Source organism: Helianthus annuus, chromosome 15 (genome assembly GCF_002127325.2).
Source record: "Helianthus annuus cultivar XRQ/B chromosome 15, HanXRQr2.0-SUNRISE, whole genome shotgun sequence".
Classification (NCBI taxonomy): Eukaryota; Viridiplantae; Streptophyta; class Magnoliopsida; order Asterales; family Asteraceae; genus Helianthus; species Helianthus annuus.
In genome coordinates, this window is record NC_035447.2 from 122,668,709 (window position 1) to 122,682,737 (window position 14,029).

At 38.3% G+C, this 14,029-nt stretch overlaps 2 protein-coding genes across 2 annotated transcripts; one reads left to right on the forward strand and one right to left on the reverse strand.

Annotated features, from left to right (window-relative positions):
• Positions 1-1,732: 1,732 nt before the first annotated feature.
• LOC110912380 (LRR receptor-like serine/threonine-protein kinase RPK2) lies at positions 1,733-5,464 on the forward strand. Its single transcript, XM_022157081.2, has one exon. It carries the CDS (start codon positions 1,920-1,922, stop codon positions 5,247-5,249), a length of 3,330 nt encoding a protein of 1,109 aa, XP_022012773.1. The 5' UTR covers positions 1,733-1,919; the 3' UTR covers positions 5,250-5,464.
• A 3,394-nt stretch (positions 5,465-8,858) lies between these two features.
• On the reverse strand, positions 8,859-9,674 carry LOC110910275 (ninja-family protein AFP3). The gene has a single exon (XM_022154971.2). The coding sequence runs from the start codon at positions 9,605-9,607 to the stop codon at positions 9,182-9,184; it is 426 nt and encodes a 141-aa protein (XP_022010663.1). The 5' UTR covers positions 9,608-9,674; the 3' UTR covers positions 8,859-9,181.
• Positions 9,675-14,029: the final 4,355 nt, after the last annotated feature.

Genomic DNA, 14,029 nt, shown 5'->3' on the forward strand with positions numbered 1-14,029 from the left:
TCTCACCGGTACGGAAGAGGCATCAAATGACTCTTCCAGCCTCCAGCTTGATTTACAAAAAGCAAAGACCATCCACATGGCCTAGGATCTTCTCCAGACTCCAAACTACCTTCTAAATACCATAGTCCAGTACTCCTCCCACATGCAACTTGCATATGGCAGCAACACTAGACTGGGGGGGGGGGCTTGAAGGGGTATGGTCCCAGATCTCGAGTCAGCATCGACCGCGAGTGACCATTACCCTTATCAAAACCCCCATTAGCTAACAACCTACTTATGTCCGTGCGGGAACGCATCGACACAGTGGTTGAATCCAATCTGTCCAGTGATGGAGGACTTACCTGGAATATTAGAATGGTAGAGTGATGCGGCATAGCATCACATCTGGTGTATGAAAACGGAAGTATTCACAGCAATGCGGCCTGGCACCGCGTCCAGTGAACACTTCTATCAATACAAGGAAGCTAGACAAAAGCAACAGTCACCACAGGCGACGATGCGGCTGGCACCGCGTCTCGCGTATTTCTTGATCACAAGCAAGGGACGCGGTAACATCAGATGTTACCGCAGGCAGTGATGCGGCTCGCACCGCATCCTATACGCCCAACAAGTGGGACTGACACCACAGTGCAAGTAGCACCAATAACAGTCATCTGTCAGGGCTACGTAAGTAACAGACTGACGTGGCGTAACCTCCGCACCCGACAAGCCTGACACACCTGTAAAGGTGCAGCACGTCGTCAGTCTGTCCATCATCCTCCTCCTTCACTCCTCGGCTATAAATACCAACCCCAAACCAGGTTTGAGGTATCTCTTCACAACTCTCTCACTACTACTACTATCATACTTTGCTTCCCAAGCAGATTACTGATTCTCACGCCGGAGAGTGGTAACAAGGAGCACCCCCCACCCCATCCTCCTTGTTACGAGTCACGGTTTGTTTCCTTGTGCAGGAGATCAACCCACCGGTGATCCAGCCAGCGATCCTCGAGAGGAAGGGATTAACCCTTCTTGACGAGATCAGTGTGTTAACCCTGCCCGGTTAACCGTTGTTTCATCAGACGTTTTGTCTCTGTATTGTATGTATTAAAAGTTTACTTTTAATATACAGTTTAGGCTTTAATAATTTGTTATATATAGTATACATTTAATTATTATATTGCATTTATTAGATTGCATTTATTTAAAAATAAAAGAGAATTTAGGCTTTAATAATTTGTTATATATAGTATACATTTGATTATTATATTGCATTTATTTAAAAAGAGTTAATTATTAGATTGCATTTATTTAAAAATAAAAGAGTTAATTTGAATTATTAGATTTCTTAAGAAAAAAACAAAAAATGAATTTGGGGGCTCAGGTTGATATTTCACTCATACCATAGGGACGCAAAGTGTTATTAATATATGTTAAAAGACGTTCTTACCCCTGCCTCAAACAGTCAAACTGACGGCAGGAACTCAAAGTGTTATGAATTCATAAGGTTAGGGGCTCAAAAAACCAAAAATTTAATTTAGAAGTTCAGATTGATATTTGAGACATACCATAGGAACACAAATTGCATTTTTCTCAAACATTTATTTACATCAGTTTTCATAAAGTTAATGAACAAAAGTATCCAAAAAATCAGAAACCCTTCCTTCATATTTAAATTTGTTAGCCCAAATTACATCCCAACAAAAAACAAAAAAAATAAAAATAAAAAAATCAAATTAAAAAACAAAAATTCACAAACGCGTTTATTGAATGAACTCCCACTGTTCCACCTCTCTCCATGTTCTCTCTTTCCTCTCTTCCCAAACACCAATTCTAGGGTTAGGGTTTTGAATTTCTTGAAACCCCCAATTTCACACTTCAGATCTTCCAATTCACCCCTTATTTTCCACCAAGATTCAACCTTTATCAAAACCCAGATCATGAATCCACTTCATAACCCCTTAAACCTCTTAATTCTCATCTCAATCATCCTCACTTCATCTTTCTCCCACTTCATTTCCGGCCAAGATTCCGACAAATCAGCCCTTCTGGAGTTCAAATCCGCCGTTTCGGACCCTTCCGGAGTGTTATCGAGTTGGAATTCAAGTGGGTCGGATCACTGTTCGTGGATCGGAGTCACATGCGGGTCGGGTTCAAGAGTTGTGGCGGTTAATATCACTGGTGGAGGTAATTTTGGTGATTTTACTTGTTTAATGTATGATCAGTTTATGTTGTATGGGTTTGGGGTTAGGAAAGATTGTGTGGATCGGAATGTTAAGTTAGTCGGTCAGCTGTCGGGTGCCATCGGTCGGCTTTCAGAGCTTCGGGTTTTATCGCTTCCGTTTAATGATTTGAGTGGTGAGATTCCTGTGGAAATTTGGGGGTTGGAGAAGCTAGAGGTTATTGATCTTGAAGGGAATTTGATTAGCGGGAAGTTAGCGGTTCGGTTCGTTGGGTTGAGAAGCCTTCGGGTTTTTAACTTAGGGTTTAACCAGATATCCGGGGAGATACCGGAGTCTTTTAAAGAAATGAAGAGTTTGCAGGTGTTGAATCTTGCGGGGAATCGGGTTAATGGGTCGGTTCCCACGTTTGTTAACGGGTTTGGAGATTTGAGAGGGTTGTATTTGTCGTTTAATTTGTTATCCGGAGCTATCCCGAGTGAGATTGGGGATAATTGTGGTAATCTCGAGCATTTGGAGCTTGCGGGTAATCTTTTGCTTGGAGGGATCCCGACTAGTTTAGGGAACTGTACGAAGTTACAATCGCTTTTGTTGTATTCTAATTTGCTTCAAGAAGAAATCCCGGTTGAGCTTGGTAGGCTCGAATCGCTACGTGTTTTGGATCTGTCGAGAAATAGTCTCAGTGGTGCAATACCGCGTGAACTTGGGAACTGTTTGAATTTATCGATCCTCGTGTTCTCCAACTTATTGAATCCGATTCCTGGATTTTTTAACACCGGCGACAATTTAACACAACTGGGACCTGAAGACGAGTTTAATTACTTCGAAGGTACGGTTCCTTCAGAAATTACTACTCTTCCGAACCTGCAGTTGTTATGGGCACCAAGAACGATCTTAGAGGGCCCGTTTCCCGACAATTGGGGAGCTTGTGGTAGCTTGGAAATGGTGAATTTGGCTCAGAATCTTTTCGCTGGTGAAATATCTAAAGGGTTGGATATATGCAAGAAGTTGCATTTTCTTGATTTGAGTTCGAATAAGTTGACCGGTGAGATCAGTGATAAACTTGGCGTTCCTTGTATGACGGTTTTCGATGTTAGTGGTAATCATCTTTCGGGCCGGATTCCATCTTTTCGTTACACTACATGTGCACCATTTAATCCGTCTAATGCATACCTTCGATATTTTGCATCTAATGACATACGTACCCCTTCGTTAGTTCCAAACGATGTCGGAGATCTTTCAATAACCCATAATTTTAGGGGCAACAATTTCACGGGACAGTTGGCTTCTGTGCCGATTGCAAGAACAGGGGAGAACACCGTTTACGCTTTTCTTGCGGGAGAAAACGAGCTTACCGGTGCGTTTCCCGGAACATTATTTGAAAATTGTGTGAAATTGAAAGCGATGGCTGTTAATGTGAGTTCAAACGCGCTATCGGGTCAACTCCCGTTAAACATTGGTCAACTTTGCAGAACTTTGTCTTTCTTGGATGTGTCGGGGAATCGTATATCCGGAACGATTCCTTCTAGTTTCGGCGAGTTGAGTTCTCTTGTGGCGGTTAATTTAAGTTGGAATATGTTAATCGGAGAGATACCCGTTAGTTTCAACAAGATTAAAGATCTCAAGAGTCTTTCAATATCCGGTAACCATCTCACGGGTCGAATTCCTACGGGTTTGGGAAAGCTTGGGTCGTTAGAAGTTTTAGAGCTTTTCTCAAACTCTTTGACCGGTGAGATTCCAGGAGATCTCGTGTATTTGAAGAATTTATCGGTCCTTTTGCTCAACAATAACAAGCTTTCCGGACCGATTCCTTCTGGTTTAGCGAACATAAAAACAATCATGAGATTCAACGTCTCGTTTAATAACTTGTCGGGCCCGTTGCCACAAAACGATAATTTAATGGAATGTAGCAGTGTTCTCGGAAACCCGAATTTACAATCGTGTAAGGTATCTCCACCAAATTCGTCTCCGGATCAGCCGGTCGGAAATGATTCTGCAAACGTCTCGAGTCCATCGGTGTCTCAATCAAAAGGTGGGCGTGGGTTAAGTTCAATCGCAATCGCTTCCATTATATGTGCTTCCGCTATATTCACGGTTATGCTAGCTCTCATGGTTCTGTTCTTGTGCACCAAATGGCGGCCTAAATCGGGTTCTCGTGCCTGTGGGCATGTTCGTAAGGAAGTAACGGTTTTCACCGACATTGGAGTCCCGTTAACTTTCGAGAACGTTGTTCGATCCACTGGTAGCTTCAATGCTAGCAACTGTATTGGAAACGGAGGATTTGGCGCCACTTACAAAGCCGAGATCTCACCGGGGTTCTTGGTAGCAATAAAACGGTTATCTGTTGGACGGTTTCAGGGCGTACAACAGTTTGATGCGGAGATCAAGACGTTGGGCCGCCTTCGTCACCAGAACCTCGTGACGTTAATCGGGTATCACGCCAGTGAAACCGAGATGTTTTTGATCTACAATTATCTGCCTGGTGGAAACCTCGAAAGATTCATTCAAGAAAGGTCAATCCGGGCCATCGATTGGAGAATCCTTCACAAAATCGCGCTCGATATCGCGCGTGCCCTCGCGTACCTCCATGACCAATGCGTCCCACGTGTCCTCCACCGTGATGTGAAACCAAGTAACATACTGCTAGACGACGATCTCAACGCTTACTTGTCGGATTTCGGTTTGGCGAGGCTTTTGGGTACCTCCGAGACCCACGCGACCACCGGGGTTGCCGGAACTTTTGGGTACGTGGCACCGGAATACGCGATGACGTGTCGGGTTTCAGATAAAGCCGATGTTTACAGTTACGGGGTGGTGTTGTTGGAGCTCATTTCCGATAAGAAAGCACTGGACCCGTCTTTCTCATCTTACGGAAACGGGTTCAATATTGTGGCGTGGGCTTGTATGCTGCTGAGACAGGGTCGGGCGAAGGAGTTTTTTACGGAGGGGCTGTGGGATGCGGGCCCGCATGACGATTTGGTTGAGGTGTTGCATCTGGCGGTGGTGTGCACAGTGGATTCATTGTCAACAAGACCGACGATGAAACAAGTTGTACGGAGGTTGAAACAACTGCAACCTCCGTCGTGTTAGGAGGTTTTTGAAGGTTTTTTTTTTAAGATTGTAAATTGTAGCATAGTTTTTGTTGGTAGAATGATTTTATGCAGGTGATGAGTCTATTGTTTGTTCAATAAAAGCAAAAAGTAGCGATTTTTCCTCCTGGTTTTGTACATTGAAACACCAAGAATAACTTTCTGACTTAGCTGTAATTTATGTTTTGAAATTTGTTATTAATCAAATTTATTTAAATATTAACAATTGGGTATTTTGGAAAATATAAACAAACAATATTTCATCTGATTTTATTCATATACATGGGTATGGATATGATGATATTATGTATATAAACATTTATGGTATACATTGTTGTAACGTTGGCCGAATGACGGTTCATCTCCATTGTCAGTTTGCGTGCACAGCGGCTAACACAACCACGACAACAGATAAGTGGCGAGCGGTTCTGATTTGCGGATATGTTGGTCAAATTGAAGAAGCCATTGAAGCCATAGATCAATCTAAGGCAAACGGCTTTGGTCGCGTAACGGGTCAAAAAAGACGAGGTATTAATTGTGCCGGAGGGCGTAACGGTCAAAAAAGACGAGGTATTAATTGTGCCGGAGGTGTTCACTTTGAATGCGTAACGCATTTATGTACCTGCGACAACGCGCGAGTAATCACTAATTATACTAGTTCATTAATATTTGGTGTATTATATATTAACGTGTTTAAATCTATGAGCAACTTCGTTATTCGTAGGTTATTGTTAGGTATAACGTGAGACACACACACGAGAGTTGAATGTATTCGTGACAGATTTGTTTCAATTGTTTAGAGAAGAGGTTGACAACTTTGGGGCCCCAAATGATACTAGCTGTTGAAAACTCATGGTGATGCTCAAACTAAGTTGACTCGTTCAATAATTAGAGATCTATTCAAATGATACCATTTTATAATCAATGAATACTAAACTTTATTTTATCTCTTCGTGTGTTAGTTTTAAAATGAATTTTATGTCTTCGTATTCATCATCGATATCATCGATATAACTTACGATACCAAAATATAACCATATATCAACAAAATATATATACCATAAGACCGTATGGTGGGGGTGTGGAAGCCCATCCACGCCGGGAACACCACCTCGTATATGGCGTGGAGGGCAGCGTTGTGGATGGGGCTTGAGGATTTCTACCGGCGTGGGGGCATGTGTGTGGGTGAGGTGAAGGCTCTTGATTGGTGGGTGTAGTTTAGATTTATTTTGATCGGTAAATGTATATTTTCTTATTCTTTGTATTATCTTCCATGCCACTTTCCCACCCCGTGTTTTTTTCTCCACGCCACCATGCTAACGTGGTTGCCACATGTCGCTCCACACCCTCCTTTCAAGCCCCTCCTCACCGTGTGGTCTAACGCTAAAAATAAAATAAGATACTGGCACTCGATATAACCTAACCTACGATACGAAAAAATAACCATACATTTAATATATACCTAACTTTGTTTTCAACAAAATATATACCATAACGTTAAAAGTAAAATAAAATTAAAGCAAATTAGATTTAAATAATTTGATTTGGCTGTTTTGGCCAATAATAATTCTAGCTGAGTTTTTTTCCCAACAGTGGTCCAACCTTTTTCTTTTTGTTTGTTTAGTGGTCCTAGGTTAAAAATAACTTAATGGAGTTAAGTTTTTTTTATGAGTTACAAACCGATGTTTTAGTGGCTTTTGATCAGAACAAAGATACGAGTCGATTCATATAAAACTTACATCGAAACGATGCTCCAAACGGCTTGGTTTTTGTTAATTGGAGGTTTAAATACCCGAATTGAAGCATCGTTTTCGTCGTTTGGAGCATCATTTCGAGGTAAGTTTTACATCAATTGACTCGTATCCTCGTTCTGATAAAAAGCTCCAAAACATCGGTTTGTAATTTGGAAAAAAAATACTTAACCCCGTTATGTTCTTTTAACGGCGGACATTATACAAACAAAATAAAAAAGGTGGATCATTGTCGGGAATAAAATCAGTTGGGATTATTATTGGCAAAAAACAGCTAGATTGGAGTATTTAAATCCAATTTGACTAAAGTTAAACACACATGCGTGTTCAATTTTTAAAAAAAGTTTAATACACGAATATTATTAGAAAAAATTAAATTAGTAAAAAATTAAATAGGTTAAAAGCGTATATTTAAAAATTTTCAAAACAATACATTGAATAGGCATAATGTGAGAGGATGAAGATCACTATTCGTTTATTGATGAATGTTAGTTATGTAATACATTTACGGTCAAGTATAGACCTAAGTGTCTAATGAGATTAGAATACTTGTAGGTTGTGATACATTTACGGGATCCGAAGTTGCTAGCATAACACTTTCGGAGCAAGCTGTGAGTTCATGTCCCTTCTTATAAACGCTTTTAAATTTTTAAACTTTCGTGGGAAATGCATGTTACAGTGTATGATAAGCTAGGGAATGAAACACATAGATCGTGTGCGCATAGGGTGAAAATTAAGCGCCATTAATCACACACACAAACCGAGGAACGAAAGGGGTATATCTATCGGGTTTTGGCGAGCCCCACTTTTGGTCCGTGAGACCTGTTGGAGTGTTTTTGTGTACCAGTCGAAGGTAATTGACACAAAAATCGACAAGGGTTGGATTGCTTCCTATGTTGGCACACATATTAATGTCCTTGCACAACATTAATAATTAACGATTTTATAGACGCTTTACATACCGGGTTTTCAATACAAGATTTTCAAATGTTTTGCAAGATTCATTTGATACAAGACAAAAACACATGATTTCACCAATAGTATGTTGACTTTTCAAACTTACATGTATTTCAGGAAATTAGTGGGACCTTTCATGGAAACAAGTCAAGATCAAGAAGTCAAGAATTCGATGTCATCCTCTTTAAGGGTTTGGTTCACATATTTCGCCCTCGGACGAAATATGGAATGCAAAGCCTTGATATGTTAAACAATATTTTGTAAACAAGTCTTTTGTTAAACTTATAACTTTTGAGTTGTCTTTGATGAACAAAATGTGTGGCTTGTAACTTCATTTAAATTAATGACATGGATGGACATCGTACTTATTTATTCATATAGCCTGTTTACTTATTTGAATGCAATGATTACTTATCACGATCACACCTCGCGCTTCCGTCTACGAGCAAGTGTGACAGATCTCTCCACTGAAACATTTCCTGAGACTAGATCATAAAACCTGAATGATGTGTTAGTGACTACAGAAATAACTGATATGTCCACTTGCAAAGTCATATGGTCGTGTGACAAATGTTTGCCATGTTATTTGTCGTCTCTATTGATACACCACTAACACTCTATCCAGACTAGGGCTGTTTATGAGCCGAGCCAGAGTAAGCTCGAGCTCGGCTTGGTTATAAACCGAGCTGGCTTGGCTCGGATTTGAAACCAAGCTGAAAATCTAAGCTTAGGCTCGGCGTGGTTTTAAACAAAGCTGGATCAGCCTAGTTTGACTCGATTTTAAAAAGAAAATTTAATACATAGCTCTCAAAATTCGGTAGTACAAAATATTATTCAATACTTCAAAAGAATAAATCCAAAATCAAGTTCAACAACATAAAATAAGTTTTAAATTTCAACGAAATACAATATTAGTTCATTAGCATAGTAATCAACTTTCAAATATGTCGTAGATATCAAATTACACTCCTAAATACATATAAATAATAATCAGATTTTTGTAATATATTATAGTGTACATAAAAATAAAAATATTATAACTAAAATAATCCGAGCTAAGTCGAGCCAAACCGAGCTATTAAGTGAGCCAAATCGAGCGAGCTCCAAGCCATGAGGGAGCAATGTGTCATATGAATTCTATGATGTCATAACTCACATATTGATGTGATCATTGATAAAGTTAGTTACTTATACTTTCGACTTCATTTGGTATGCCTACTAAATATCAAGTAAACAAAGAAGTAACAACAATATGTCTTAGTGGATGCTCAACCTCCCCTCCACCACCATGTTTAACAAACTCTGCCGGAGTTAAAAAGCTACCATGACACACGCATACTATTCTAACTTCTTCATCTTCTCCATACCTATACAAAAACCCTTGTATCCTTTTCCCAACTTTGGTGGTCACACACGGCATCTTTTCATCGACCGATGAAGAAAACCGCACCTTTGGCTTAGATTGTTTCACCATTCTCACATTCTTCAGCTTTTCAACTCGTTGTCGCTTAGCCTCCAACCGCCGCAGCGACTGCAACCGCTTTCTATTGTTGTTGCTTTCTGGTTCTGGCCCGAATCTACCGTTCAATGACAACCCTAAACTCAGCTCTACGTTATTTAACAAATCTCTTGAATCTTGAGTTTCCTTCATGAGTTCAAACGAATATAACAAATTAACAATATATTGTGTTGAATATTAAAAGAGGAGATAATGCAACACCAGCTAACAAAGAGAGATGAGTTTGAATAGAGATATGGAGGTATTTATAATATGGGGACGTATTAATTAAAGAAACGAACATAACAGTTGGGTGGACACGTGGTGGCAGATAAGTTTGCTTACGCAAGTAGAAAACAAAAAGAAAATGACAAAGCCAACATTTGTAAGTAGGCCTATAAAAGGTTGGCACGTTTCACTATGCAAGAGTTGTTGACATGTGGCAGAAGTAGGCGCCGGGGAGTCGTGACAACGTTTTCTTTTCTTTTCTTTTTTTTTTGTCTAGACAAACGTGAGTACGTGACGTGTTCGTAAAAGAAAAGTGAAAAAAAAAAAAACACCTAGACCACGTGTGGTTAAGTTAAAAGTGTCATGCTAATATGATACTTATTTTTTTCATCTATAGATATAGAGGCCATTATCAATGGGTTGTCCGTGAGAGGAAAGAAACGTTCCGGGCAGCTAGGTGGCGAGGATGATGATAAAGGACGAAGAGAGTTAATACTTAATAATGAGAACGATACGAGTCTAAGTATCATGTGATAGATAGTGGCATGCATTCTCTACCTAGTGACTTTCGCTCTTTGACTTCTGATGACAAAAATATCTGTCGGTTAAGTTTGTTAGAAATCAGGTCATTTGGTAAAGATTTTATTAACGGATCACCAGCAGATATTTAATGATCATCCTTCCTCGACCGATCACTGACGACATCTTGCACACGCGAATCACTAACGACATTTTCACCAACGCTAGCTTCAACGACGGGACGAATTCTTGATGATGATATCTCCACAAATAACTCAACTGATTGTTTTAATAGAAAACAAGGTTAGATGAAAATTATTTATAAGTAATTTAAATAACTTGAGTTGATTTCGATAATGATGGTTCTAATATTACTAGTGTGTGCGAATTTGTTGTATTTAAGGGTTGTACTATGGCTAGTACAAGATAGTGGTAGTTGGGTGGCAAGAGGATGAATGAACGATGTCTATAAACATTTATGGAAACTAATTTATCAACAATTACATGTTACAAGAGGGACTGCTATGACACCGGCCGCTAAATACGACTTTTAAATAATGTTTTAAAAACCGGTTCAAACCGGCCGATTGTACCGGTTGAACCATCCGGTAAAACCGCCCGATACACCCGATTGAATCGCCCGATACACCCGGTTAAACCGTTTTCGAGCAAAATCTGATACGGTATAAAAACCGGATTTTAAAACATTGCTTTTAAAAGCACGAACTCCAACTTTTTACTTACATCCCCATAGATTTAATTAATGCAACTACACCCCTTGGCTTTTATAATCCTCTTTTCAGGCATCTGATCCATACAAAACCCTACATCGCCATTGTTAGACTTAGATCTTCTGCCATGACATCGGCAGCTAAATACGACGTCGTTAGAAGGGTGACGGCAAAGTCGTTTGATGTTGTTGAAGAAGATTATAATGCGTGTGGAGGAGATTATGTTAAATTGTTTCTTAATTTTTGAGTATTGCTGTTACAGTATTATTTTGGTTGAATATATGGGTTCTGGTAATCTAGAAAGTTTACCGTTGGATATTGTTTGATTGTTGCTGTTAGATAATGATGGATTGAAGACGGTGTTCGTACTTTGTTTTTTTTAAATATACATATAAAAACAGTGTATTCTAATAAAATACACATATAAAATATTTTTAAAATTATCTTCTAATGTATTGCTAAACATAAAGTAGTGCCCACTATTCATCGCTATCGCTACGTAGCGTATAGGTAGCTTGTCGCTAACGTCGCTATTTGCTATTAACAACTATTTTCAAAGTGATTATATTGACCCTAAATGATCAGAAGATTAGAATCATACCAAGTTTTCTCCGATTGGTCTAAACTGATTATAATTAGTGATTAGGCCAGGCGGGGCGGAGATTAGTTCAACGCGTGATGGCATATTTTCAACGTGTGATACTCTTGTTTTACCACCGCCGGCATATTTTCAACGCGTTATATAATAACGAAAACACGATTTCGTTATTTTTTTAACGGCGTGATGATGTTTAATTGTGAGAGTAATTGTTGGTTGGGGAGAAATTGTTGGGTGTGGTGGTGAGTGATGACCACCTCCACTAAAAAAGGTTGTGAGTGATGAAAAAATGGTTGATGACATGGCGAAACTTAATTGGTGCTTGTAAGTGATAGAATTCTATCACTAGTGACCACCCCCTCCCCCTTATTGTGAATTGTAAGTCCTAGTAATTAGTTTTAAATGCACATGGGCACGTCCAAACACCCGTTGACAATGTCTTGTAGATGACCAGTATTAAGGTTATCTTAATACTGACATTGGTTTTTTTTTAAAGTATAAAATATCTTTTAAATTATTTAAAACAGAGACGATTACAAACTAATGGCAGGTAGACGAGCAACAAGTTGTGCCGCTACCCCTTCTGAATAGCAAACTCTACCATGCTAAACACAAAATTTTGCCCCTTAACATGCGCGGTGTTACTGCTTACCACCTGCTGAACCCGCTTGAGAAACCGCACCGCGTAAGGGGCGAGAGCGCCAAAGGTATCGAAAGCGAACGGGACGAACACATGCTGATTCTCGATGCAAACTTTTTCGTGCTTAGCTACTTTGCCCGCCTCTGCCTTGGTTATCGCCTGGCCCGCCACAAACCCGTGGTCCCTTAGCCCAACGAGGGGGGACACACCTGTCAAATCGACGCATGCGTGTTTCCCTCCTTCCCATCAAAAAACAAGAATGTCAGCAGGCCGTAGGGTAAATCTCCCTTCTAATGGATCGGTCAAGAAGTTCACCGATATCTACTGAAAGGCTCGATCTTCATCAGTTCATCGTCATTTCAAAAGGCTTCTGCACATGATATTAATGTTGGGTCTTTCAACTATAATAGAATATACAAATTCAAGAGAATTAATATTTGTTTACACAGACCAGGATACTTCCGACATGGTCAGATTTGTGCTAATTGTTTAGTATGATCAAGTAAGTGTAAAACTTTTACTCCGTACTACATCTTACAAGAATGTGTGAGAATGATGAACCACCGACAACTTTACAATGATGATGCGGTGTATACATCTTTGTGGAAGAATAGGTCTTTACCATTAAGCTGAACAGATCCACATGGTATAAAACCTTAAGATATGCTAGCAAGAATGGAAGTTGTTCAAGCAATGGTGAGAAAAGGAAATTAGTGGAAGAGTTTTTTCTAAAGAAGGGAAGAACCATGATTTTTAATTTAGTTGAGGAATGTTAGGTGTTATCTTTCAGTACTATGATATTATATTTATATTAAGGAGTAAATTACTATTTTGGCACTTGTGGTTTAGCCACTTTAATCATTTCATTCTAAAAAGGAATATTTTAACATATCAAACACCGAGGTTGCATTTTATAACGGTTTTGGCCCCTAATACTAACTTTGTTACTTTTTTGCAGTTAAGTGTAAGGGTGATTAGGTCATTATATATCTTAGGGGCTGTCTTTGATGATTACAAAATTCTTTTAATATTTAATAGATTATTAATACAATTACTCAAGTTTTTTTTTTTTTATTATTTCGTTATTTTCACGATTATTATTTAACAAAATACGTTTTAAATATACAAATAAATATATATTTTCATTAACCGTTTGTCTTTGTAAAAGTCATTTTAAAAAATCATTTGTTTTTTTTATATTTTCTTTAAACCATCTATCATTCTTAAAATTGTTCATTTTTAAACCATTTGTTTTTTTAAAATCGTTTTTTTTAAATTCGTTTGCTTTTAAAGTTTTTTAAACACTTCATTTTATATCATTCTTTTTAAAATCATTTATTTTTTTAAACATTTTTAAACAATTCACTTTTTTAAGTCGTTCATTTTTTGAGTTTTACAAAAAGACGTGTATAAAAAATAAAAGAAATGTAAGATTTGAACAAAAGAAACATTCTAATAAAAATTTTGCAAAAGATCGTTCATTTTTCAAACTTTTTTTTAGAATGGTTTATTTCTTTTCAAATCTTCCATTTCTTTGGACTGTCTGTTTATTCAAAAAGCGTAATTTTTTTAACCTTTCATTTATTAAAATCGTGTCTTTTTTAGTACCTTACACCTGTTAACTTATTTTTTAAGGTTTTGTTTTTTATAAACGTCCTTTTTTATTTTTCGTTTTTAAACCACTCGTTCATTTAAAATAGATCGTTTTTAAATTCCTTTGATTTTTGAAATCGTTTATTTTCGGAAGTTCTTTTTCCATAATGGCTATAGCCTATAAGTAACTGAATACAAAGTTTCAAAAATGAACGATTTCAGAAACGGTTTTAAAGGAACGATTTAAAAAAGAAACGCTTTTAAAA

What these genes read in the sequence shown, in the direction of transcription:
- LOC110912380 (XM_022157081.2), top strand. Translation starts at nt 1,920, where the DNA reads ATGAATCCACTTCATAACCCCTTAAACCTCTTAATTCTCATCTCAATC.
- LOC110910275 (XM_022154971.2), bottom strand. Translation starts at nt 9,607, where the DNA reads ATGAAGGAAACTCAAGATTCAAGAGATTTGTTAAATAACGTAGAGCTG.